Source organism: Pongo abelii, chromosome 3 (assembly GCF_028885655.2).
Source record: "Pongo abelii isolate AG06213 chromosome 3, NHGRI_mPonAbe1-v2.0_pri, whole genome shotgun sequence".
Classification (NCBI taxonomy): Eukaryota; Metazoa; Chordata; class Mammalia; order Primates; family Hominidae; genus Pongo; species Pongo abelii.
This window is the reverse complement of record NC_071988.2, coordinates 8,617,694-8,640,231: the sequence shown is the minus strand read 5'-3', so window position 1 is coordinate 8,640,231 and position 22,538 is coordinate 8,617,694. Positions and strand designations below refer to the sequence as shown.

Sequence of the window (22,538 nt, the reverse complement as noted above, 5' to 3'; positions counted from 1 at the left end):
AGGCAGGCAGATCACTTGAGGTCAGTTTGGGACTAGCCTGGCCAACATGGTGAAACCCTGGCTCTACTAAAAGTATAAAAATTAGCCAGGTGTGGTGGCGGGTGCCTGTAATCCCAGCTACTCAGGAGGCTGAGGCAGGAGAATTGCTTGAACCTGGGAGGTGGAGGTTGCCGTGAGCTGAGATTGTGCCACTGCACTCCAGGCTGGGCGACAGAGACCCTTTCTCAAACAACAACAACAACAAAGTGTAGAAATGATGTGGTTAAAATGAATACTTTTTAGTCTGATCAAAAGAGGAATTACTTTTTTACTTGTTGCTGCACTACACTGAAAAAAATTTTTCACACAAAACTATTTTGTAAAGTTCAATAATTTTTGCCACAACAAATTTAGAAGTTTGGGCCAGAATATATTTTATTTTTCTCATAAAAGTTATACCAAAAATATATTTTTTCTTAACTTAAAAATACAGCTTCAAAAAGCAAAATTTGAGTTGTTAGAATTCATTACACATTTTATAAACAGCAGTGAAAGGAAGAAGTCAGCAAAATGGATTCAATTTTTAAATACACAAATGTTCATTTCACAAGCTTGACTTTGTCCTTTAATAACTTAAAGGTAGGGTTCTTGCTGATTTTCTTGTTAAAGATGACCAGGAGTTCCTCTTCGGATCTGTGATGCTCATCTGTCACTGTGTAGTACTGAGCTAAAACCTTCACAAAGAAAAACATCAAATGAGTGTATTTGACCTGGAAAATTATCTTAAAATGTTCTGTCTTTAACCCAGAAACAGAACAACAGTAAAAAGTAAAAGAAACCCAGGAGCAAGTGACACCGGCGTGCTCTGCTTGGAAAACCCAGGCAGCAGCCACGTGCGGGGGTTTGGCCATGTGTGAGTCATCCTGAGAAACAAAGTGAAATAAAGGAGAAGAAACCACCGCTCTGGGATAGGCAAAAGAGAGCAAACATCTAGAACAATAATTTCCAAACAATAACAATTAAATAAATGGAGCCTCTCTTCAAAGTCTTATAAACAAGCCCAAAATCTAGGCACCACCCTGGCTGAGGCTGTGTGGGGCTTTGGAGCAGCTTGAAAATCACTGAGACACACACACAGATTTTCAGTGTTTTAGGTGAAAAAAGAAAAAAACAAACAATTGTACATTTAGAAATCAGTTCTCCCCAGCCGTTAGACATGTGGGTTTGTTCATATGCCATACCTTTTTCCTTAGCTTTTTGATTGTTATTTCATTGTCTGGGGCCTGTTTCAGAATTGCTTTCATAGTTCCCTTCCAGTTGAATTTACCTACAATATAAATAATAATATTTAAGACATTTCGTTTTGTTGTACTACGAGAAGGGTAAAGAAACAACTTCTGCAACACCTATTTGCTTCCCAGGAAATGAGCTAACTCTCTAATGAACCGGACTCCATAGCACCAAGCATCTGTTCAATTCCAGTGTCCTAGAAGCACTCACTACCCTTCAAAGGACTGGCTCTCAGAGTGAGCAGGTGCCCATGTGCTATCGGCACGACAAACTCCTAGATAGAGTTGTATTTAATGAACTCAACACAGATTTCCTAAGCATCCACTAAGATCATGGGGCTGTCCACGCACAGTAGGGAGGACAAAGATGAGCAAAAGCAGCTTGACCTGAAATGAGAGAGAAGACAACCACAAACTGTTATAGAGGGACTTCTGCTTCTGGGAAGATGGAGCGGACACACTTTCCCCATTCCTCCTGCCCACTACAACTGAGAACCCTGCAACTATATACACAAGAAACATAAGAAGACTCTGAAAGGTAGAGACCAGCTGGGACCTCAGGGCCTGCAGAGCAACACGGGGGGAGCTTCTTGCTGCCTGTACCCCAGATCTGGAGCTGAAGAAGGCAGCAACCTGAACACCAACAGCACAGACAAAACAGTCCCAACAGAAGCCTGCTCTCTTGGCAAAGGACCGGGAAAGGGCAGCCTAGCAAGACAGAAAACTTTTGTATAACAACAACCCTACTGCAGCCACACAACACAGAAAAAACGGTGGCTCCACCCCCACCCGCACCAGCAAAAGCCGAGTGGGGAGCCTGAGCTGTCTACCCTCGCAAGGCTGTAATGAGGGACGGTGTCACAGAAGGCCAAGCAGGAATTCAGGGTTCTCATCCACACAGGCCGGTCATGAGGCTGCCCCTGCTGTGATGTCAGTGGAGCCTGCACCAGGAGCCCTGCCCGGCAGGAGCAAGAAGTGGCCATCCTCAGGTGTGGATGGAGGCTGAGGAGAGAGCCTGGACTTCCGCCCCCACCTGACAGCAACAAGGCCGTGCCCCTCTACAACCACCAAAGTCGTGTGAGAGAAAGCCAGTTAAAACAGAAAGCGTAAACAAGATCTCACACCTTACAAAAACAACTAACTCAAAATGGATCATGGACTTCAATAAAAAATGTAAGATTAGGAGGTATTTCACATAGACCTGAAATTTGCTGTAAGGATATATCTTAAGTGTTCTCAACACACACAAACACACACGTAAACTATGTGAGGTGATAAATGTGTTAATTAGCTGGATTGTAGTGACTATTTCACAATGTACACGTATAATAAAACATTAAGTTGAGCTGGGCATGGTGGCTCATGCTTGTAATCCAGGCACTTTGAGAGGCTGAGGCGGAAGGATTGCTTGAGCCCAGGAGTTCAAGACAGGCCTGGACAACACTGCAAGACCTCCGTCACAAAATTTTAAAACTTCGCTGGGTGTGGTGGTGTGTACCTGTAGTCCTAACTACTCAGGAAGATTGCTTGAGCTCAGGAAGTTGAGGCTGCAGTGAGTCATGATCACACCAATGCACTCCACCCTGGGCAACAGTGAGACCCTGTCTCGAAAAATAAAAATAAAATACAGTAACACATTAAATTGTACACCTGAACTACATAAAATGTTGATTTGTAAAAAAAAAAAAAAAAGTTATCCATTAAGATAATTTAGAAAACAAAAAAATCTTTAGGCTCTAGGGCTAGGTAGAGTTGTTAGCACAATCCATAAGATAAATTGATAAACTGAACTTTACCAAAATGAAAACCATTTGCCCTAAAAAGACCCTGTTATGATGAAAAAACAAGCAAAAGACTGAAAAAAAAAAAATCACAAACCATATGTCCCACAAAGGAGTACTATTTAGAATAAATTTAAAAACTAAAATCTCAACAGTTAAAAAAAAAAAAAACCCACAAAAACAACAATCAAAAACACCCCAAACAACTCAAATTAAAAAATAGGGAAAAAAAATTTTAAAAAAGAGAGCAGACATTTCAATAAAAACATATACAGATAGCAAATATGCACAGAAGAAGATGCTCAACATTAGCCATTAGGGCCACACAAATTCAAACCACAATGAGTGGTTACCACACATCTATCAGAATGGCGAAAATACAACACAGTGGCAACGCCTAATATTGACCATGATGTGGAGAAACTGGATCCCTTACACACTGCTACTGGGAATATAAAATGTGTACAGAGACTCCTGAAACAGCTGGCAGTTTTTTCCTTTTTAAATTTTTGTGGGTACATAGCAGGTGTATATGGGGTACGTGAGATATTTTGATACAGACATGCAATGTATAATACTTACATCAGAGTAAATGGGGTATCCATCACCTCAAGCATTTATCCTTTTGTGTTACAAACAATCCAATTATACTCTTTAGTTATTTTAAAACGTACAATTAAATTATTACTGACTACAGCCACCCTGTTGTGCTATCAAATACTAGGTCTTATTCATTCTTTCTATTTTCTTGATACCCATTAACCATCCCCACCTCTTCCACAGCCTCCTGGCACCCTTTCCAGTCTCTGGTAACCATCCTTTTACTCTCTATTTCCATGAGTTGGCAACTGTTTTGATTTTTAGATCCCCCAAATAAGTGAAAACATGCTATGCTTGTCTTCCTGTGCTTGGCTTATTTCACTTAGCGTAATGACTTCCAGTTCCATCCACGTTGCTGCAAACAACAGGATCTCATTCTTTTTATGGCTGAATAGTACTCCGCTGTGTACATGCACCACATTTTCTTTACCCATTCATCTGCTGCTGGACACATAGGTTGCTCCAATCTTGGTTATTGTAAATAGCGCTGCAACAAACGGGAGGGCAGGTATCTCTTCAACACAGGGATTTCCTTTCTTCTGAATATATACCCAAACAGTGGGGCTGCTGGATCATACAGGAGCTCTATTTTCAGGTTTCTGAGGAAACTCCAAGCAGTTCTCCATAGTGGTTGTACTAATTTACATTCCCACCAACAGTGCACCAGAGTTCCTTTTTCTCCACAGCCTTGCCAGCATTAGTTATTGAGCTGGCGGTTTCTTAAAAAGAATATGCAACTACTGTATGACACAGCATTGAACATTCACTTCAGAAAAACTGACTTACTTCACACAGAAACCTGCATATCAATGCTTACTGCAGCTTTCATTAATAACCAGAGATTAGAAACCACCCAGGTGTCCCTCAACAGGTGAATGATGAAAGAACTGTGATGCATGCATAGCATGGGATACTCCTCACCAATAAAATGAGTATTGATCAGTTCAGCAGCCTGGGTGAATCTCCAGAGAAAAATGCTGAGTGAAGAGTCAATCTCAAAAGGTTACATACTGTATGATTCCATTCATAGAACATTCTGAGATTACAGAAATGAAGAACAGATTAGTGATTGCCAGAGGCTAAGGAGGGGGTAGGGGTGAGAGGGAAGTGGCTGTGACTACAAGAGGGGCAGCAGGAGGCAGCCTTGCACGATGGCGATGGAAATGGAAGCGTATCAATGTCAACATCCCAGCTGAGCTGCTGTACCAGTTGTGTAAAGTGTTATCCTGGGTGGCAACAAGGCAAAGGGTACGCGGATACATAAGGACGCCTGAGTCTCCATTATTTCTTACAACTGCATGTGAGTCTACAAGGATCTCAAAACAAAAAATGTAACAACAACAACAAAAATAACCATTCCAGTTGTCCCCCTTGATCTGCAGAGGACAGTTCCCAGACCCCCAGTGGATGCCTGAAATCACGATGGTACTGAACCCCTATATATACTGTCTTTTCCTAAATATTCATGCCTATGACAATGCTCCATTTATAAATTAGGCACAGTAAAAGATTAACAATAACTAATAATAAAATAGAACAATTTTACAATACACTATAATAAAAGTTATGTGAATGTAGTCTCTCTCTGTCTCTCTAAATACCTTATTGTCCTATCCTCACCCTTCTTGTGGTGAAGAAGGCATAGAGCAGGACAGCAAGAGATCTCGCCATGCTGCTCAGAACACCACGCAATGGAAAACTTATCAATTGTTTATTTCTGGAATTTTCCACTCCACAGATATGGGGACACTACTGTTTACTAAGTTGAGAAGGGGGTTTTAAGCTTAGAGATCTAACCCAATGCTGGCAGTCACTGAACTCTGCTAATAAGGCTGCAGGCCCATTTGAGTCCTTGGACCTGTTCTGAACTGCAGGCTCCTGGGGGTTGGGGGAGGTGGCAGAGAGATGATGACTTGCCACCTCCCGACAGGTGTGAGTGCTTCAGGCCTGAAGAAGCAGGAGAGAAGTTTTGTGTAAGAGACAGCATTTCAGAGGGCCCGTGAAGGCCAGGGACTGGATTCTGAGGTTGAGGATACAAGCAAGGAGACCCCAGAAACAGGCCCAGAGATGGGCAGGGGCACAGTTCAGGGGACTTCTAAGAGAACAATGAAAGGCAGGGGCAAGAGAGCTGGGGAGGAGTGAAAGGGAACAGGGTCTCAGAAAGCTATATTGGGCTTATTTAAATTTCAAAGATAACATACATTTCCAAACCAGACTGCTTTACTTTTCTCCTTAAAGACAGTGGGTGAGAGGCACTGTAAGACTGACTCACACACCCTAGAGAACTGATTTTACTTTCAAATTCTTATACATGCCTCTGGAGGGTAAGACCCTACTAGAAGTGCCCGGGTTACACCTTCCTTCCCCAGAAGGGCGCATCTCTTGGCCCCTCTCCCAACCTACAAGGGACCGTGTATTTCTTTCTTTTCTTTTCTCTCTCTCTCTTTTTGAAAGTGGTACGCCCATGGCTCACTACAGCCTCAAACTCCTGGGCTCAAGTGACCCTCCTGCCCCTGCCTCTCAAGTAGCTGGGACTATCAACGAGAGCCGCTGTGCCCAGCTGTGCTCTTCAAATGACAGCAGTGATATACCTTTTGCAGGAGCCTCATCGTCTTCTGGTTCTCCACCCTCAGGATGCTCTGGGAGCTTCATCTTTTTCTTCTTAGAATCTGTTTCAACTAAGTATTTGGAAAGATTTTTTTTAAAGAAGATTTTGCATTTATGCTAGCAGCTACCATTTAACGAGATCTTATGCGAGCTAGGCAAACTCCATGTATCATCTCATTTCTTCTCCAAGCTGCCCAGCCCCGGGTTTATAAAACCCCAGGAGGGTTTTATCCTTCTCCATGCTGGAGATGGGATGAAGGGAGTTGAGAAGTGAGGTCATTTGCCTGGGCAGGGCCCAGCTCTGCCTGGCCACAAAGCTTATGCTCATTCCCTTACTTGGTTCAAAACACAAGGTCTAGCTGGGTACGGTAGTTCATGCCTGTAATCCCAGCACTTTGGGAGGCCAAGGAGGGTGGATCACCAGAGGTCAGGAGTCCGAGACCAGCCAGGCTAACATGGTGAAACCCCATCTCTACTAAAAATACAAAAATTAGCTGGGCCTAGTGACACACGCCTGTAATCTCAGCTACTCAGGAGGCTGAGACAGAAGAATCACTTGAACCTGGGAGGTGGAGGTTGCAGTGAGCTGAGATCGTGCCACTGCACTCCAGCCTGGGCAACAGAGCAAGACTCTGTCTCAAACACACACACACACAAAACACTAGGTCTAACAGGCTTAAATATCCCAAATTCACAGCTTTCCCAGTTTTTAGACGAATCCTAGAGCGTGAGCTAGCCACTTACCTTCCGAGTGCCTCCGCTTCCTCTTCCCTGCGCCCACGTGTGCCTCTTCCTCACTGGTGCTGTCCTTGCGCTGCTTCTTCTTCTTGCTCCTCTTCCCTGCAGAGCTGTTGGCCTCAGGGACTTCCTCCCCACCAGCCTCAAGGTCAGCCTCCTGTCCCTTTTTGCGCTTCTTAGGCTTCTGATTCCTTGAGTTTTCCTGGTGGTTTTCTAATTTCAGTTCTTTCTTTTCTCTTTTCCTTTTCTTCTGCCGTTCTTCCTTTCTTTCTCTTTTATTCTTCTTCACCTCCCCTTGCTGTTCCACGGCATCTTTCACTTTGGAGGCTGGAACCTTGGTGGAGATTTCTGCATGTGGATTTGCCACTGGGTGGAGTGGCTGTTGATCCTGTTCCTTATTGACTGGCTCCTTATCATTAAGCAAAAGCAAGAAACACATATTCATTTTAAATGTGTAAATAGAGTTGTCACATTATTGCCTGGGCCTACTACATAAACTGTTCAAGAAAAATGGTTGGTTTAATCCCTTACCATTTTATAACTGTGACCCCCACCAACAGCTAAAATGTAGCAGTAAATATACAAAATGGGAAACCACTTCCCCCAGTCCACACCCCTCTGTCTGCACAGAACAGACATTTTCATTTCACTGGAAAAGTGAAGAACCCTTATGTCGCTGAAGATAAGACCTTTCATTCCAGCTCACTATCCACCTTTTAGATGAGAAGAGTACTTAGGGGTGGGAGAGAACACTGGACGTTATGTGTCTGCAGACCTGGGTTCAAGTTCCAGTTCTGTTAATTCCTAGTCAGGTGACTAAGGGCAAGTTATTTATCTGTTCCAAACCTATTTCTTCATCTGTAAAATGAAAGGTAGTAATACCTACCTCACACACGGACGGATGAAACGAGGAAAGATCCGTCATGTGCTTATTAGCATAACACATGCCCCAATAAACCAGCTCATTGTGTGTGAAGAGTTTTGTGAATTATCAGCATTAGAAAATGGTACTGTTATTATCATCATTATTCAGACTGGAAAGTTACCATTAGAAGAATGGTCACCATTCTCACCATTCTTTTTTTTTTTTTAATGGAGACAGTGGTCTTGCTCTGTTCTGTTGCACAGGCTGAAATGTAGTGGCACAATCTCAGCTCACTGAAACCTCCAACTGCCAGACTCAAGCAATACTCCTGCCTCAGACTCCCAAGTAGCTGGGACCACAGGCGCAAGCTACCATAACCGGAAAATTTTTCTATTTTCTGTAGAGACGGGGTCACCATTCTTTACTTATGGAGGTATCTCTCTAATGGTTACCCCTGTTAAATGCATTAGCTTATTTATGTATTTCTTTTGAGACAGAGTCTCACTCTGTTGCCCAGGCTGGAGTACAGTGCTGCAAAATCAGCTCACTGCAACCTCCACCTCCCAGATTCAAGCGATTTTCCTATCTCAGCCTTCTGAGTAGCTGGGATTACAGGCATGCACCACCACACCTGGCTAATTTTTGTATTTTTAGTAGAGACAGGGTTTCACCATGTTGGCCAGGCTGGTCTTGAACTCCCAACCTCAGGTGATCCGCCCAACCTGGCCTCCCAAAGTGGTGGGATTACAGGTGTGTGCCACAGCGCCCGGCCTTGCATTACCTTATTAAAATCAGCACATAGAGCCTACTTTAAACAGTGACATCAGCAATTTTGGTCCCATTCCTTCCTGAACTCCCTCCCTGAGCCCCTTTCTCAAGAGATGACCTGGAGTAATTTATTGAACTGCTCCATGTTCCCTGATGCCTCCGGAGAGAAACAGAGTGGCCAGTGGCTGCTTCCAGGTGTGAGAAACCACTGAGCTGATGCACCTGCAGGCGAGGGTTCAAATTCCATCTCTGTTAGTCTAGCCAAAGGACAGGGTAAGTTACCTACAGTCTTCCTCCTTTGGGAGATTGTGGGTAGCAAGGACTATGCCCTCAAAACTGGACAAATAAAAAAGGACAAGCTTTCACTAGAGTGCAAGGACTCAGGACTCAGACCTTAAGGCTCGATCCTTGGCTACAAGAGCAGCATTAGAAAATGGATACTGGGGAGGCTGAGGCAGGAGAATCACTTGAACCCGGAAGGCGGAGGTTGCAGTGAGCCAAGATCACGTCATTGCACTCCAGCCTGGGTGACAAGAATGAAACTCTGTCTCAAAAAAAAAAAAAAAAGAAAACAGATACTGTAGGCCTGGCACGGTGGCTCACGCTTGTAATCCCAGCACTTTGGGAGGCCGAGGTAAGGAGATCACCTGAGGTCAGGAGTTTGAGACCAGCCTGGCCAACGCAGTGAAACCCAGCCTGGCCAATGCGGTGAAACCCTGTCTCTACTAAAAATACAACAATTAGCCGGGCGTGGTGGCGAGCGCCTGTAATCCTAGCTACTTGGGGGGCTGGGACAGGAGAATCGCTTGAACCCAGGAGGCAGAGGTTGCTGTGAGCCGAGATCGTGCCACTGTACTCCAGCCTGGGTGACAAAGTGAGACTCCATCTCAAAAGAAAAGAAAAGAAAAAAAGAAGATGGATACTGATCTAACCAACTGAAGTTTTCTCAGTAGCAGTGGTTTAGCAGCACCAAGTTGTCAAGGCTCATGAGGTAAAGGGCAGAGGATGATTTCAGAAATAGACTTAGGAAGAAGGGGACAAAGAAACTTCACATCTGTCTTACAATTCTGTCGATATCTTCTAGTAAAATATTATTATTATTATCATTATTATTTTTTGAGACTGAGTCTCGCTCTATCACCCAGGCTGGAGTGCAGTGGCACAATATCAGCTCACCGCAACCTCCGCCCCCCAGGTTCAAATGATTCTTGTGCCTCAGCCTCCCGAGTAGCTGGGATTCCAGGCGCCTGCCACCACACCCAGCTAATTTTTGTATTTTTAGTAAAGACAGGGTTTCACTATGTTGGTCAGGCTGGTCTCGAACTGCTGACCTCAACTGATCTGCCTGCCTCAGCCTCCCAAAGTGCTGAGATTATAGGCATGAGCCACCGTGCCCGCCATAAAATATTATTTTAACCATTGAGAGCCTGAGACCCTGGCTTCCCTTCTACACAATCCAGACCAGATTTTCAGCTAGTGCCTTGCCTCTTTGTCTAAACCAACTCCTCAGCCACCTGGAGAAAGGGAGGGAGGCTCACATTTACCCATCTGGCAGCTGCTCAATAAATAGGTGAACCAATTCTTCCCCATCTTCTTTTTACCTCATTACACACTCTCCTCAAATGTGGTCTCCTCTGTGATGCCCTGACTCTTTCCTAACCGAGCATCTGCTTCAGTCCTGGCCTCCCAATGCCTCTGGCTTCTTCCCAGTGCTGATCAGGACCTGACATTACATCATAGACCCGCATGTGGTGTCTATCTCCCCCACTAAAACATAGCTCCAAGCAGCCAGGACCTTGGCCTAATTACGGTTGCATCCACAGTGATCAGGTGAACTGTGATGGGGTAGAGGACAGAAAAGCATCCAACCCGACATCTGGCAGAGTTACAGGAGGATAAACAACCAAGGTACGGAGGACAAGGTCTCAGGACCCTCTGCTCTGCACTACAAACACGGGGTATGCTGGGAGGGCCCCAGTGCAAAGGCAGAGGTAAGGGATGACAAGCTGCGTTTTGTAGAGCTCAGGGTTTACCAGGGGCTGTTTACTCCTTATTTTATTTAATGTTTAACATGTTCATACTTCAGAAGGGAAACTGGAAAAAACTTTCTAAAACCCTGCATTTGAAGCAATTTCAAATCTTTGATTCTTAGTTAAAACAGAAATAACCTTAAAAAATAGGTGCCACATAAAGGCCAATCTAATGATCAGTTATACGGTTTCAAAGGGCCAATTTGTACATTCTGAAAGAGACAAACGCTAGGTGTACTACCGAGATAAATTTGCATTTTGATGCCCACTTGTTGCCGAAAGTATTGTCTCTACATAAGTGAATCAACTCCCGATAATTTGACAAGAATGAAAGACCAGTGGGGTTCCTACTCCACTGTTTTTTGAAATTGATATTTACACAAAAATAAACAATGTAATCAACAATGTGGCTAAAAGATACCAAACCAAGATTTTCTACATATATAGTCCACATTTAGGGTCTCTATTAAACCATTTTGACTAACAGGTGGCTGATTTAATTACTCGAAGGGAACTCTCCTTCTACCAGAAGGAAGGCGCTTCAAGCAGACTGCTCATCTACCTTAACTGTAACCTTCAGAGGCCGCTGTGACCCCTCACCCCTTATCCAGAGGAACACCTAGTCACTACGTCCTCACCCTGTTTTATTTTCCCTCATGCACCACCACCTGGGATGCTTTAGATTTTTTTGTTCAGGCACTCAGTTAAGTATTAAATAAATTAATGAATATTACTATCCACATTTTTTTTAGATAAGGAAACTGAGGCTCAGAGGCTAAATAATGTGCCTAAGATCAAACGTCAGGCAAACTGCACAGCAGGGATTTGAAGCAGGTCTGTCAAAAATCCAAAGCTGTTCTTTCCCATGTATCTATCTCCTGGCCTGATTACTAAGCAAATCATTACATGCTGGGCTGGCACCAGTATCAAACACTGGGATGAAACACCTTGCTCTTCACAACAAGGAAGTCTCAGCAGTGCATTCAGTTTCTTCCTTTCCATAAATGAAGGCACTAAGAGGTTCTCTAAAAAAGAAGGCTGGGCCAGGTGCGGTGGCTCATGCCTGTAATTCCAGCACTTTGGGAGGCCAAGGCAGGCAGGTCATCTGAGGTCAGGAGTTTGAGACCAGCCTGCTTAACACGGTGAAACTCTGTCTCTGCTAAAAAAAAAAAAATACAAAAAATTAGCTGGGCATGATGGCTCGTGCCTACGGTCCCAGCTACTTGGGAGGCTGAGACACGAGAATTGCTTGAACCCGGAGGCAGAGGTTGCAGTAAGCCAAAATTGCACCACTGCACTGCAGCTTGGGCAACAGAGTGAGACTCTGTCTCAAAAAAATAAAAATAAAAAAGAAGGCTGCCTTGACTTCCAAAAATAAGAAATTCCCATTTCATTATTACTAATTATTTTTGCCACACTGCAAATCTAAAATCAGATCTGACTTACACTGTTGGAAGCTTCAGAAAAGATATTCCACACCTGGTCCAGAATGGATTCATTATGAACTTTTAAACTGTTCTTCATCCAATTCTGTAAGAAACAGAAAGAAAAAGAACTATTGATCCCACTTGGACAGGTACACACAAGCTCAGTTACTGATGGGCCACACGGCCCCCTCCATTCAAGAAAGTCAATTCGTACCTGCAGTTTCGCCTTTTTCCTGGGAACGTTGTCAAAAGCACTAATTTGCTCTAAAAGTTCTCTCACTTTGGGGCTGACGTTGGGTCTCTTTATTAATTCAGTAATTTTCTACAAAAAGGGAAGAAAAAAGAAAAACTATTAATAAACAACCAACATGCGTTTCATGAAAGCCAGTTGAAAAGTCCTTGCCATGACTAAAGGGTTCACGTTTTAAACCCAGATTCTGTACTTATGTCTATGCTTAAAAACATATAGATTAACTTCTATTAACATAGTACTGGAGTCCTAGCCAGAGCAGTTAGGCAAGAAAACAAAATAAAAGGCATCCTAATTGCAAAGGATGAAGTAAAATTATCTCTGTTCACAGATGATGTGGTCTTATATGTCAAAAGTCCTAAAGAGTCCACACAAAAATTGTTAGAATAAACAAATCCAGCAAAGTTTCAGGATACAAAATCCACATCCAAAAATCAAGTTGCATTTTATGTAACAACAAGAAACAATCAGAAAGAGAAATTAAGAAAACAATTCCATTTGCAACAGCATCAAAAAGAATAATCAGGAATAAACTTAACGGAAGAGGCAAAAGACTTGTTTACTGAAAACCAAAAAACACTGCTGAAAGAAATTAAAGCAGACACAAATAAATGAAAAACATTCCGTACTCATGGACTGGAAGACTTAAAGTTGTTAAGATGTTAATGCTACCCAAGCAATCTACAGATTCAATACAATTCCTATCAAAATCCAATGTGTGTGTATATATACGTTTTTGCAGAAACAGAAAAATCCATCCTAAAACTCACAGGGAATCTCAAAAGATACCAAATAGCCAAAACAATCTTGAAAAGAAGAACAAAAATGCAGATCTCATATTTTCTGATTTCAAAACTTATTACAAAGCTGTAATAAGTTTCTGTAGTTTGCTGACCCCTGCTTCAGAGGATTTCATTGAGTGTGACAACAGCAGAGACAGAACTCACAGGCCCATGCACCTCAACCTTAGGGTCTAGGAATGTCATCTGGTTTTTAGAGAATTACAGAGAGTGCCCAAATTGTGGCTGCTGGTCACCAGTGCAAACAGGATTTCATCAGCTTCACAATCTGTTCTTGTAAGTCCTTTGTGAACAGAAATACCCTCCTAGTAGTATGCTCATTCAGTAAACTAGTTAATGTCTGAAAAATTCACGTTTCAACTCTATTATCAAATGGAGCGATTACTTTTTATTGGTTTTTAGAAAAACAGAATTTTCAATAGATGACATCTGTCTTTTCATTATCCCACCTTCCTTTCTGAATCCTTCCTCCTGCTACCTGTTCTGTAAATGATCAGTAGCATTCTGAGAGTTATACTTCTCAGTGAATTAGGGAGTCAGTGCTTCTGCCATTTCTATTGTGCATGTTTTCATGCTATTTCAGTTAAGTAGAAAATTCTCTACATTGATGAAAGTATCTTTATTTTGCCTAATTCTAATGACTGGCAGATGTGACAGATTAACATGGCTTGAGTTATAAAAGCTGCATTATCACTAGAAGCAGGGAGAGATTAGAAGCTTCCATTTAGTTTTACAGCCAAGGGAAAGCTAATGAGAATCCTAAAATTTTTTTTTCAAGAAATCAACAAAACACATGGATTAAAGGTATAATGCACCGCAACTGTTTTAACAGCTAGAAGAATAAAGAACTTTTTTTCTTTCTTTTCTTTTTTTTTTTGAGACGGAGTCTCATTCTGTCGCCCAGTGCAATCTCGGCTCACTGCAACCTCCACCTCCTGGGTTCAAGCGATTCTCCTGCCTCAGCCTCCTAAGTAGCTGGGATTACAGGCACCCGCCACTATGCCCGGCTAATTTTTTGTATTTTTAGTAGAGATGGGGTTTCACTACGTTGGCTAGGCTGGTCTTGAACTCCTGACCTCGTGACTTGCCTGCCTTGGCCTCCCAAAGTGCTGGGATTACAGGCGTGAGCCACCACGCCCAGCCAAAGAATTCTTTTTCAAGAGGTTTTAGTTCAACCTGTCTATCCTAGGACATGAGGTTTCCAGGGCTTGTCTGCAGGGATGACACATTTACTCTTAGTCTGTTGGGCTTCCAAAGAAAGAGGAAGCTGTCAGAGGAAGCTACTCAATGAGTTAGAAAGATGTTACCTGAATCCACGCCTGCTGTTTAATGTCGCCTTTGTGGGTTTTACCTTCATAGCCTTTGCCACCATACTTCTGATCTTCACTTATGCATTTCACGTGATTTTTATAGTCATCGCCCCTTTAAAGTGATCAAAAATTCCGCCATTAGACTGATACCCAAGTTGGAGGCGCTAATACCAGCATGCCGCCACTACCTTCTGTGGTCTACACTGTCTATTTTCACATGTGTCCACCACACAAGCACCCCATCTATTTCACTTATTATGTTTACAACCTCCTGGTCAGAACCACCTCCCCCTTCCTCCAAAGTCTTCAATATAAAACCCACCACCCAACTTTTCCCCATTTTTATAAACACCTTAAGCTAAATTGATAGGCAGTATTTTTTTTTAAGTCATAAGTGTATATATACTGAATAAACAAGAAAATAGTTCTATGCAATAGGGTAGTTTTCTTAAATTACAAAAATCTCAATGTCTAATAGACAGTCAATAATTAGTTGTAGAATAAATCAAAAACAGATATAAAATGGTAGCATGAGGTTACCAACAGTTCTGGATCCCTTAGGGTCCTGGGAAAAAAGAAAACTAAATTCTCTCTCATATAATCTTTGTAAAGCTCTATGGGGTTCTCCAGGGAAATGTTGGGGACAAGGTCCAGGGCAAAGTCCCCTAATTAAAACTCAATTTTAACCTACTTTATATATCAAGCTTCCTCCTAGGATTACGTCTGAACAGAGGTTAGCAGTTTCCAAAAAATCACTGCTCTAGAATGAATTAAAAGAGTATTAGCCAGTACCATCTGAATGCCTCAGAGGACACTGGGGCAGATGCAGCCAGAAGCCAGCTTCTTGCCTGGACCTTCTGAGGCCGAAGGGGAATCAACATGAAATTCAAGAGGGGAGCCCTCTGCAAACGACCCACCTGAAGAAACGGTGTCTAACGCAGGATCTGTCCTGTCCCTCCCCGCTAACTCCTCACATTCACAGAGGCCTCCTCAGTGGAAGCGTCTCCTGACACACCCGTGGGGCCAGGAAGAGCCTCACTTCCACCAGCACCTCTGATTTTCTAGGGAGGACATAGTTTCCTCTGCTACCAGTCATCTCCCCCACTGTGAGCTCATAAATTCACTTTCTGGTTCATAAGTCCATCTCCCCACTGTGATGGGCACGTGATACCCATGGTCTAACAAAACTGGCTCTAAACCCCTGGAGCCGTCTTCCATGCAGTTAGTTCCCTGGGTCTGATAACAGTGGCAATGCAATAGCAACCAGTGTAACCAACTGACTGAACGCTCTAATCATCATAATTCCCCTTCCCCTAGTCTTCTCTTTAACATATCCTCAAAAAGCAAATTGTTTCGTAAAGCACATTTTCCCCCCGAGACAGGGTTACTTGCTCTGTTGCCCAGGCTGGAGTGCAGTGATGAAATCTCGGCTCACCGCAACCTCTGCCTCCCGAGTTCAAGCGATTCTCCTGCCTCAGCCTCCCGAGTAGCTGGGATTACAGGCACCCAACACCACGCCTAGCTAATTTTTGTATTTTTAGTAGAGACGGGGTTTCACCATGTTGGCCAGGCTGGTCTTGAACTCCTGACCTCATGATCCACCCACCTTGGCCTCCCAAAGCGCTGGGATTACAGGCCTGAGCCACTGTGCCCAGCCTAGTAAAGCACATTTTAAAGAATCACACCAGTTTTAATCAATGGACCATACCAGTTTTTAGTCTTAATTTCGTTCTTCAAATTTGCCACTATTTTTCCAAGCTTTGTGGGGCCGAGGCTTCCAAAACTGATGTGGATTTACTATGGATCTACATGAATTCTGTGAAGCTTACCAGAAATCTTTACCGCAGTCAATGCAAGAAAGGCATTCACAGTTTCTGCAAACAGACACATGCTTTTCCACTTGTATTTTCTTCACTGATTCACCACATGCATTGCATGTAAAAAATACCATTTTTAGGTAAATGGCTAAATATTCTCTATCCAAGACAGGTTTTAAGTCTTGTCCTAAGGAAAAAAAGACAATTATCATTATAAACTGAAACTTCTCATTTCAATAAATGGCTCATGCAGCTAACTTTTCAACCATAATTTCACATGAAAATAACAGAGTCAAAGTTGATTAGCAATCCACATAAAATTCCACCATTCATATAAGTAAAACTAACGTTAACAATGAGAATGGCTAACATTTATTGTGTCCTTACCATGTGCCAGGCACTATTCTAGAGGCTTTACATGTATTCACTTATTCAATCCCCACAGTAACCCTATGAGGGAAGGACTATTATTGTTCAGAATTTATATGAGGTAACTGAGACACAGAGATTACATAACTTGCCCAAGGATGCACGGTTAACAGAACCAGGATTTAAACCTGGCAGATTGGCTCTCAAGATGAAGAGCTTTGAGGGTGTTAAATCTTACTTTCCGTAATACCTTAAACTCTCTCTCTGTATATGAAACTTATAGAAGGCATTGCAATTTAGGTGTACACTACAAACTATTTCAGGTCCTCAAATATACTAAGAACACAGCAAGAGGAAAACTGAGTGAAGTTTAGAAAGTGAAGAAGAGGCAATTCTATGTGCACAATTTCTATGGCATTAAAAGCATTCATATCAATATTACTATATATCTACAAAGGTTAAAATGAGGACATGCGCCTCAGCTGTAATGAACAGGGGCCTCCTTCATGTGGCAGCTTGTCAGACAAGTCAGAAAGAAATGGAACCATGTCCAGGTGTCCCAACTGCTGGGTGCTGAATTACTGGAGTTCACAAACCCAGGTGTCCCGAGCACTGCCCCAACAAGAAGTATGTCTGCACACGCACATAAACATCATTGTAAAATTTCACAGAAATGCTACTGTGCTCAGGAAAACACAAATTCGTCTAGAAGTGTTAGAGAAATCACAGTAATTTTCCATACTTACATAATGTTTAATCACTAGATTTTCAAACAGCATTGTTGTTTTACATTATAAGTTTTACAGCAAAAATACTGAGAACTGTTTAACCCAGTGCTTTCTTTCTCATTATGTAAATAAAGGTGAGGGTCAAGTAAACCGATGCAATTTACTTCAGGGTAGGACTTCATCCAACAAGCTTTCAGTACAAATGATCTACCCTTGGTTTGCAGAGAATTCCCATGCATGAAATCACCGTTGCTTCTCCACCAGCATGTTTTGGATCACTGCCGGTGAGGCCACACCCAAGCAACGACCAGGGTTATTCATGTCCATTCAGCCTTGAATGGAAATGTACATCCCGGCTGCATCTCCAGGGTTCACAAAGACCCAGCTGGTCTCTTGTGGAGGCCTCTTGCCCTGTGGGACACTATCAGACACCAGCTCAGCTTCTACGCTACATACAAATCACAGACCCCTGACTCCGCGGTCCCAGGCCCCACTCCTCTGCTCACTATCAGTGTATGTTAGTAAGCGGACAGCGTGGTCAGCTACAACCTAGCACCAAATCCTCAGGAAGGAAAACATGACTACCCTCGATGTGCTGCAGCAACCGTCATCTTCTCATCTGGTTACTATAAAGATGTCTGATACTGTCAAACTCCTGGGAGCTGGAATCACGTTTCCCACGACCCAGCTCCCTCAAAGCTTACCATTCTAAAAAAGGCAGAGGGATGATCAACATGTCAGGCAACAAGAGCAGCTATCCTGCCTGACAAGGGAGAACAAAGGCTGGAGCAAGAGCCAACATCACATTCTCAAAGAGCATGGAGGTGCACTTTGGTGTAAGAGCAGGAATAACTTATTAGTCACCAAGAAATAGACTGTCATCACAGGCACAAGGTGAAAGCAGCCATGATACGCCAAATTATCTGCTGAAAAACTTTAAAGCACTTTTCTAATAAGATACAACAACAAAAAACAGTCTCTGAAACTTAGATATGGCTTAGAGCTTGCCAACCTCTGTTGCTGAGGACAATTCTATTTCTTGATAGAGTGGGAGATGGGAGGAAGAAAGGTTTCGACAAGGCTTAAGAGTCAATTGAGAGATTCCTGTCCCAGCAGGTCAGGAATTAAAGGACTAGGAAGGAAGCTGGAAACAAAATATATCGACTGAAAGAAGCAGTGAAAGCAGTGATGTTGACAAAAAGATACTCAAGAGTAACTGTGCCAAACATTCTATCTGTCTGGAGATTGGCTACACACTACAGTGTAATTAAATATCAATTCAGAAGGTGATTAGAATCTGATTACATGTCCAGCTAAAAAATAACTCTCACATCATTTTCATTTGGTCTTTATTTGTTTAAGGCCGAATGGGTGGATTGCACAGGAAGTCAGAACTGTCTCTTCCTGCCTTCCTCCAGATTTTTACACTTGCCATGAAATGACAACAGCTCTGTGTCCACTTGCTTGGCTAATGAGCTCATGTCTGTAAGGAGCTTACCTCTCCCTTACTCAGAGCCTGGAGGACAGTCCAGCACCTTGATTACACCTCAAACCCAACCTAGCCCCAGGCGAAAATACCTGTAATTTATGCCATAAACACTTGCTTGGGCTTCAAAGAAAAGCTCAAAACCATCAGAAGCTTCAAAGTCAGCCTAACTGCACAGCAGACAGGGTGTCCCAGGTCTTAGCGGAGGCTTAATATTCATAAGTGTAAATGCTACAAACTTACAAAAAGCCGTCATGTGGAAATTCAGTCCCTCTAATGGAAGACAGCAAACACTGCCTAAAACAAAAATGTAAATGCTACAAACTTACAAAAAGCCGTCATGTGGAAATTCAGTCCCTCCAATGGAAGACAGCAAACATTGCCTAAAACAAAAAAGTAAAACGGTATTGTTCAAATTCCACAAGACTAGATAAGCATGAAGGAAATTTAATTAAACTTTTAAATGATGTTTTGGCAAGTCTGGAACATTCATGCTTCTGAAATCATGAAAGCTTAAAACTGCATTAAGATTTTGAGGACACCCAGTCTGCCGGGCTCAGATGTGACAGATTTCAACATTTAGCCCTAAGTGTAAAAAGATGGCAGTTTTTTTATGGGGCTGGATCTAATTAGAGTCCTCTTTTCCTTCCCTGGCTCCCCAACTCCCTCTGCCCAATGTCCAGTCCCCGGTGCAGCCAGAGAGATTCTACATGCTTTCCTTCTGGCCATAAGCGCATGTTAAAAGAGAAAGGCAGGCAGAAGGCAGTGTTCTTGGACTGGTTGAGAGCATACTTCAGTTCTTGCTCAGTCACTTTAACTCAATTCAGCAGACATTTCCTGAACGCTGACGCTATCCTATCCACCCAGATACACCAGGGGCCCTCACGCAGGTCCTCTGCGTGTGCTCCTCGCTGCGTCTTCGTCTGTCTGTATGGTCAGTTTACTGAGCTCTCATCACATGCCATACCCACGAAAAAGACGACTGGGTCTGCACCATAGAACACATGATCATTAGCTCTCTACAAAGCCGTGTCCCATTTATGAACACAACTGCACCCAACACAACTAAGACTGCTATGATCATACTACCTCCATCTGGAGAGAAAACCCAAGGCTCAGGAGGGTAAGTGAACTGCCCGAAGTCACAGTAAGTGGCAGAGGTGGCCTGAAAGACCAGGCAGCAAACCCAGGCTCCCACCCTGCCTCCATCTAGACCTGCCATGTCCTAAGCCGTTTGCTTGGTGGTTACTCAGCACTTGGGACCTTGAGGTCCTCATCCAAAGGGAAGAAAAATTAAAGTCTCTACAAGATGACTTTCCATGTATAAATATTAGAACCCTAAGTCTTAATTATAAAACCTCTGTGCAGTGGGCAAGGAGACCACCCATGTCACAGGAGAGGCTGTCGGGGCTGGACAGCAAAGCTAGCTGAGTGGCAGCAGCCAGTGGTCAGTAAGGGGCTGGGAACTTGTTAGTCTTCTCTTAACAAGATGGTTGCCAGCTTTTGTTGGACAGGGCCCTGACTCAGGGGTAGAGGATCTGAGCTGGAGCCTACATCTGCTAATGTCAAAAAAGTCATTAAAAACTAAATGACCTCAAGGCACCTTAACTTCCCAGAATCTGTTTATCTGTAAAATGGATCTAATACCTAACTCAAAGCATTGGGTGGAAAGTTAAATAAGACACCAGATATGAAAGCTTCATCCCTGCCCAATTGTAGAAAGGTTTCTCTGTGACCTACTAATTTGCACATCAATGCCATTACAACCAGCCCCCTCCTAAACCCATGCTCCTTTAAATATGACCATCAACCCACCCATTTATGTTCATAAATTCACTCCAACCTTCTCTGGCTCTTCACCCCATGGGTGCCTACTATCACGTTCCCTGATAACATGCCCTTAGGTTTGGTTCTCAGATTGGAATGATTTTTTTTAATCTTCCTCCCTCTATATTTTTGTATTACTTATTAATTGTTTTTTTTTCTTTTTTGAGATGGAGTCTCGCTCTGTCGCCCAGGCTGGAGTACAATGGCGCGATCTCAGCTCACTGCAACCTTTGCCTCCCAGGTTCAAGCGATTCTCCGGCCTCAGCCTCCCCAGTAGCTGGGATTACAGGCACACGCCACCACGCCCGGCTAATTTTTGTATTTTTAGTAGAGACGGAGTTTCACCATGTTGGCCAGGCTGGTTGTGAACTCTTGACCTCAGGGGATCCACCCTCCTCGGCCTCCAAAGTGCTGGGATGACAGGCATGGGCCACTGCGCTTGGCCTTGACTATTCTTAAAATATTCTTGCATGCACATACAGACACTGACCTACACATTACCACCGCTACCACTGAAACAGCCCACCTGAGGGGCCTGGCTGGCAACCCCAGGACATCCCCCACTGAACACTGTGAGCATGCCACTGCCTCTTTAAACTTCAAGTTCTCTCATCTGTGAAACAAGAAGTCAGGCCAACTTGACAAGACTCAAGCCCCTTCCACGGGTAGCATTCTGAGAAACCATGGGTATGGTGCAAGAGAAGAACAGACAAACATACTCCGTCCACCATCCTGCCTAAACCTTTGTGTGTGAGGCTGACAAGGGTTACAATGGGTGACATTCACAAGGAGAGAATCTCTCCCTTGTTCCTTGCAAAAGCCCTGGGAAGTAGGTGCACCTATCTCCACTAAACAGATGAGAAACTGAGGCACAGAAGCCATGTCTCTCTGCCTCCTACCCCACCCACGGCATCACCAGCACTGTTTTAAACACCATCCCTTCACTCGAGTAACTACCATGTGTCAGGCACTATGCTAGACCCTGGTAGCCTGGGGTACAGTGTGAATAAGTCCCAAGTGGGCCCTCTCTGCTAGAAATCAGGGTTGCAAATACAGACCCCACTTCATCCCCCTCCCTCTCTCCTCAGAGGTAGGTGCTGCAGAGAATCCTAACATTCATGGAGCACCCAAGCCCTCTCATAGGAGGTTAACACATTTCTATGCATGTAATCCTCATCACAGTCCTCCGAGTTAGCTTCTATATGTTATGACAGATGAGGAAACTGAGGCACAAAGAGGTTAAAAAACTTACACCAGGTCATCCCACATCCAGGTAGTGGCAACCCAGATTCACACGCAGTAGTTATTCTGGTCCTAAGTATGTGCTCTGGACCGCTATATCCTAAGGCCTCCTCTTTAGGGACTGATCTCCCAAGGCTCAGAGAAGAGCCCTGTCTTCAACATGCAGCAAGCCTGAAGCCCACTCGGGCGGTGACTAACCGTCCTGGTTTGGCCAGGCCCGAGGGAGTTCCCAGGACGCGGAACTTTAAGTTTTAAAACTAAAACGAGTTGGTCACCCTAAGTCCAGGACTTCTGCCTCTTCCCCAGAGCAGGAGTGAGATCTGAATGGAACTCCTTCCTCCATGCGTAACCCAGAGGGGCTGACGGTGGAAATCCCGTCACTCCCCTACTCACTCTCTGAGCCCCAGCCTCCTAGGTCGGACCTCTGGGCCACCACCCCTCACCTCTCAGCCAGCGTCCGCCAACGGTTTCAACCGGCCGCGGGGAGCACGTGGACTCGCCGCCACCAGCCCAGCGCCGCAGCTACCTGCCTCTCAGGCTTCGCGGTGCAGAATTCACTTCTGAACTACCCAGCGCGCCTGCGCACCGCGGCCACGCCCCCCCCCCCCCGTGGAAGTGACGCCAA

At 43.8% G+C, this 22,538-nt stretch overlaps 1 protein-coding gene across 4 annotated transcripts; it reads right to left on the bottom strand.

Annotated features, from left to right (window-relative positions):
* Positions 1-388: 388 nt before the first annotated feature.
* LYAR (Ly1 antibody reactive) lies at positions 389-22,530 on the bottom strand. Of its 4 annotated transcripts, none has more exons than XM_024246304.3 (10): positions 22,357-22,530; positions 19,174-19,227; positions 16,274-16,448; positions 14,442-14,556; positions 12,299-12,406; positions 12,104-12,187; positions 7,001-7,403; positions 6,241-6,327; positions 1,221-1,306; positions 389-713 (listed from the first exon to the last, which is right to left on the bottom strand). In XM_024246304.3, exons 3-10 carry the CDS (start codon positions 16,393-16,395, stop codon positions 579-581), a joined length of 1,140 nt encoding a protein of 379 aa, XP_024102072.2. In that variant the 5' UTR covers positions 16,396-16,448; positions 19,174-19,227; positions 22,357-22,530; the 3' UTR covers positions 389-578. The 4 variants fall into 4 exon arrangements, with proteins under 4 accessions (XP_024102072.2, XP_054409682.2, XP_024102074.2 ...); XM_054553707.2 differs by having other exon boundaries at positions 21,924-22,473; XM_024246306.3 differs by lacking the exon at positions 19,174-19,227 and having other exon boundaries at positions 22,357-22,488.
* Between the last annotated feature and the right edge of the window lie 8 nt (positions 22,531-22,538).

What these genes read in the sequence shown, in the direction of transcription:
- LYAR (XM_024246304.3), bottom strand. Translation starts at nt 16,395, where the DNA reads ATGGTATTTTTTACATGCAATGCATGTGGTGAATCAGTGAAGAAAATA. An exon ending in AACAGCAGGCGTGGATTCAG is followed by an intron (nt 12,407 to 14,441) that starts GTAACATCTTTC and finishes CCCTTTTTGTAG; the next exon opens with AAAATTACTGAATTAATAAA. An exon ending in GGAAAAAGGCGAAACTGCAG is followed by an intron (nt 12,188 to 12,298) that starts GTACGAATTGAC and finishes TGTTTCTTACAG; the next exon opens with AATTGGATGAAGAACAGTTT.